The 5,000-nt window shown below is 33.0% G+C and overlaps 1 protein-coding gene across 1 annotated transcript in view; it reads right to left on the bottom strand.

Annotated features, from left to right (window-relative positions):
- LOC106868575 (mitogen-activated protein kinase 14) overlaps positions 1-5,000 on the bottom strand; it is a 68,195-nt gene that overhangs the window by 21,048 nt on the left and 42,147 nt on the right. The window contains exon 6 of the mRNA XM_089347538.1: positions 714-743. Within this exon, the coding sequence (XP_089203664.1) occupies positions 714-743 (30 nt within the window). The remainder of the gene's footprint in view (positions 1-713; positions 744-5,000) is intronic.

Here is a 5,000-nt window from a genome sequence, read left to right as displayed (position 1 = left end):
TATATATATAATAATAATAATAATAATAATAATAATAATAATAATAATAATAATAATAATATTAGGGATAAAAATCCAAAATTACAGGTAAAAATTCAATTAAAATCAATTTATAAAAATTAAAATTAAATTAAGTTTCACAGTATTAAATATATATAAATGTGTAGTTTTACGAAAAGAACCAAGGTTCATGAACTCATCGATGAAAATCCACTGTCACAGAATTCAATAGTCGTTTTATTATCTTTATCTTATGATATTTACTTTGTATTATATTATACTTATTTATTGTGCTTTTACTTATTAATTTTTCTATATGTGACAGTGAACCTTGGTTCTTTTCCTAAAACTATATATTTATATATATATATATATATATAGATAGTAAAAGATGTTTACAGACTAATATTTAATGAATCATCATCATCATTGTCGTTTAACGTCCGCTTTCCATGCTTTCAATGAGCAATAATCATACCAAAAGAACCCACATTATGCATAGTAATGCTTTTATGTAAATTTAGTGAACAGGAAAAAAATCAAAACAAATTGGATAATAGAAAAAAGTTGGTAAATTGTTTAAATATTGAAACATTTTCTTCATAGAAAGTAATATATATATATATATATATATATATATATATATATATATAAGAACAACATTTAAATAGAATTTTAGAAAGTTAAAAATAGGAAATTAAAAATATGCTCACCCTATGAGTTATTTCAGCTGAATGTACATACTGAAAAATGAAGATGAAATATATAAAATAGTAATATATTTACAAACTATATGACAAGTAAGATTTACAATTTAATTGCATAAAGATAAAGGTAGACTTTTTCATTAACTCAACTGCCTTTTGCTGCTCTAACAAGCAGTATCTGTAAAATATGCTCAAAATGCAATTGAGTTTATGCACCTATTTATGTAATAGGATGAAATTTTTGAAAATATTTCTTATATTCTAATTTTTTTTAATTCTGTATATTGTTCCAAATACTAATTTGTCAAGACATTCATATCCAGGCTGATGATGGAATGAAAGCAATATGGTGTGTTTAAGAGCACAATGTCTCAACATCATTAGTTACAAATTTTATGAATCATATAGGCACAGACACAGTTGTGAGGTAAAAAGCTTGCTTCCCAACAGCATGGTTTCAAGTTCAGTGTTACTGTATGATATCTTGGGTAAGTGTTCTCTGTAACAGTCCTGGACCTCACAAAGCTTTGTGAGTGGATTTTATTGAAAAACTGAAAGAAGCCAATCGTATGTATGTATGTATGTTTTGTGGATTTTACTATTTCCTTGTGTTGACATTGTAAGTGTCACTGTCATGCAAGCTGTATCCTTCATTTCCTATCTTCCATAAAAGCATGTCTGGCCATGGGGAAATATTACTTTATGTGGAAACAGAGGAGGGTTGGCATCAGGAAGGGCATCTGACTGTAGAAAATTTGCCTCCACAAAATCCATCTGATCCATGCAAGTATGGAAAAGTGAATATTTATTTATTTATTTATTTATTCATTGCCCACAGGGGGCTAAACATAGAGGGGACAGACAAAGGGATTAAGTCGATTACATCGACTTCAGTGTGTAACTGGTACTTATTTAATCAACCCCAAAAGGCTAACGATTCTGCCAGCTCACTGCCCTTGGAAAAGTGAATATTAACAAGATGATGATACCACTCCATTCTTTAATTCACAACAAAAGATCATTTCGCTTTAACCCTTTAGCACTCAGATTACACTGTCAAATGTAATCCTTATTTATTCCCATTATTTTAAATTAATCGTGCTTTATCTTGTAGCTTCGGGATTTTGATGTGATAGTTTATTTTTAGAATGCCATTGTAGGCTAAGTGTGAAAGGTTGAATCTGGGGCTGGATATAGCTGATTTGAATATTAAAGGGTTGATTAATTCAACTCTTAAGTGCTAACAGCATTAGAATTGATATTTTCCTGTTGAATGCAAGCACACAATTCTATCTATTAACAAGGCACTATTAAATACAATAGGATGAAAGATGATAAGAGAGATTTGCAGTATTTATTCAGTACCTCAAATTTATCTCTCTGGGACCAATAAAACATATGCTATTAATATCATCATTATCATCATCATTGTTCTAATGTCCACTTTTCTATACTTGCATGGATTGGATGGAATTTGAGCTAGACTTTCTATAGTCAGCTGATCTTCCTGTCATAAATCCTCACTTGTTTCCAAATAAGGAAATATTTCCTCATAGCCAGGTATGTTTTCATGGAAGATTGGAAATTAAAGACACTTTCTTGTATGGCAGTGATGCTCATTTACAACCATCAAAAGATATCAGAACAAGGAGACATTTGCATATAAACACATACAGACATACATGCATATACAAACACATAGACATACATACATATACAAACACACACACATATAAAGGGATACATATACAGACATACATATATACATACACATACATACATACACACACACTGATAAATATATACACACACACACAGGCACACACATATATACACACACACACAGAGACACACATTATGTAGACAGGCTTCTTTCAATTTCTATCTACTAAATCCACTCACAAAGTTTTTGGTTAGAATGGGGTTATAGAAGATGCTTACCCAAAGCACCACACACTGGGACTGAACCTGAAACCATGTGATTGAAAAGCAAACTTCTTAACCATATAGTCATGCCTGTGCCTATAATGTACAGGAGTCATTATCTCACATATTTAACAGAAAAGACCTGTACAAACATAAGAAAAGTGATTGAAATGATGACAGTATTTATTTCTATTCAGAAATTTCCGCTTAGAAACTGCCTTTAAGAAATACTGTTTTATACCAAAACTACTCTTTTACTTGTTTCAGTCATTTGACTGCGGCCATGCTGGAGCACCACCTTCTTATTCTTTGGAAGCCTAGTACTTATTCTATCGGTCTCTTTTTGCTGAACCGCTAAGTTACAGGGACGTAAACACACCAGCATCAGTTGTCAAGCGGTGCTGGGGGGACAAACACAGACACACAAACATACACATATATATATATATATATATATATATATACATATATACAACGGGCTTCTTTCAGTTTCCGTCTACCAAATCCACTCACAAGGCTTCGGTCGGCCCGAGGCTACAGTAGAAGACACTTGCCCAAGATGCTACGCAGTGGGACTGAACCCGAAGCAAATAAAAAACCTCCAAACTACAGAAAATGAAATATTTCTTTGTAAAACTATAAGAATTTTCTTGACTATGAGCAAGCAATTTCACTGTTCTCCTAACACCATTTAAGTCAACTTCTTAGCCATACTAGTATAGATTCAACAGACATAGAAAACAACAATTCAGTACACTGTCATCTTATATGAAAGTCCCAATCATTTTGAAGTTCACATTAACTACCACTTCAAAAATATTTTTTTAATAGCCTAGTTCCCCCTTATATTCCATCAACCACCATCAAGGTATTCTCTACATTATTTATTTATCTTATTTTATATCTTCATCATCAATGGTTGAAAGGTTCGGCTAAAATTAGGATATTCACAAATAAATTGCCAGAGCAGGCAATTTTACAATTGGCTGCACTTCCTAATGATTAAACTACAGAGAAGGATCATTCACATCTAGACTTGTCTGCTCTAATTGATATGAATAAATATTCTATATTTGAACTTGTAAACAACTAACATGCTTTCTATAGATATGCAAATGTAAAAGCAGAGAGGTTGAGGTGCTGGACCACTGAAGACAGTAATTGTGATCTGATCAGAGCAACACATTGCTCTATTTTCCTCAGTTAATCAGTTAAGAAAATACCACTTTCATGTCATGGTTAAGTATCCTGACTTAATTTTTATTACTTTCTCTTTCAGTGTGCTAAGAAATCTTAGCTGATAGCAGCCAATTCAACAGCTTTCTATATCTCAACAAAGCCTCTATTTAGTTGCCCAGAGGTGTAGGTGTGTGTGTGTGTGTGTGTGTGTGTGTGTGTGTGTGTGTGTGTGTGTGTGTGTGTGTGTGTGTGTGTGTGTGTGTGTGTGTGTGTACACATGCACACACACACACACACACACACACACACATGCACATGCAGAATTGAATCATGTAAATTACTACTCTACACTTGCATTTTCTCTGAAAGACACCAGGCACTCATTGTTACACTTACAACTCCTATGTGCTCTCATTTTGAGTCTCTTAATTCACTCTTTCCCTGTATGCTACTCTAGTCGAGCATGACAGATAGACATATCTTTCTGCTCACTGTCACTTTACTTCTACTGTCACCCATTATTTGTCCTTCGACAACTTCCTCCTCCTCCTACATTTATCTCACTACCACAACAGCAAATATATCCACACAGGAGTGGCTGTGTTGTTAAGAAGTTTGCTACCCAACCACATGGTTTCAGGTTCAGTCCTACTGCAGGACACAGTGAAATGTCTTCTACTATAGCTCCTGGCTGACCAAAGCATTATAAGTGGATTTGGTAGTTGGAAACTGAAAGAAGCCCATATATATACATCTATATATATATATATATATATATATATATATATATATATATATATATGTAAATATATAAAAACAAAAAGATAAAGAGAGTAAAGGTAAGGTTGGAGAAGTATTTTATGGATAGAGTCTTACAGCTGTTTCTGGGAAGATCCAGTACTTCCCTTCATCGGAGACAGAAAAAATAAAGTAATCTATTATTATATCCATAGGCGGATATTTTTAGTATGAAGTGGTAAAGAGTGTGATGTGCTGAAAAAAGAGAGAACAGTACTTGAAGTGTAGTTTCATTCCAGTGGTAAATATCCGTGCAAAGTAATCCATGTGTGGATAATCCGGAAATTTATGTTGGAGCGAAAGTTGATATAGCTTTTTCACTTGACTTGGCCATTCTTCAAGTAAACAAGCAAAAATCCATCGCAATATGGAATATATGTACCTCCGCTA

This window comes from Octopus bimaculoides, chromosome 1 (genome assembly GCF_046866305.1).
Source record: "Octopus bimaculoides isolate indiv1 chromosome 1, ASM4686630v1, whole genome shotgun sequence".
NCBI lineage: Eukaryota > Metazoa > Mollusca > Cephalopoda > Octopoda > Octopodidae > Octopus > Octopus bimaculoides.
The sequence above is the reverse complement of the archived record's forward strand: the minus strand, read 5'-3'. Positions and strand labels throughout refer to the sequence as shown.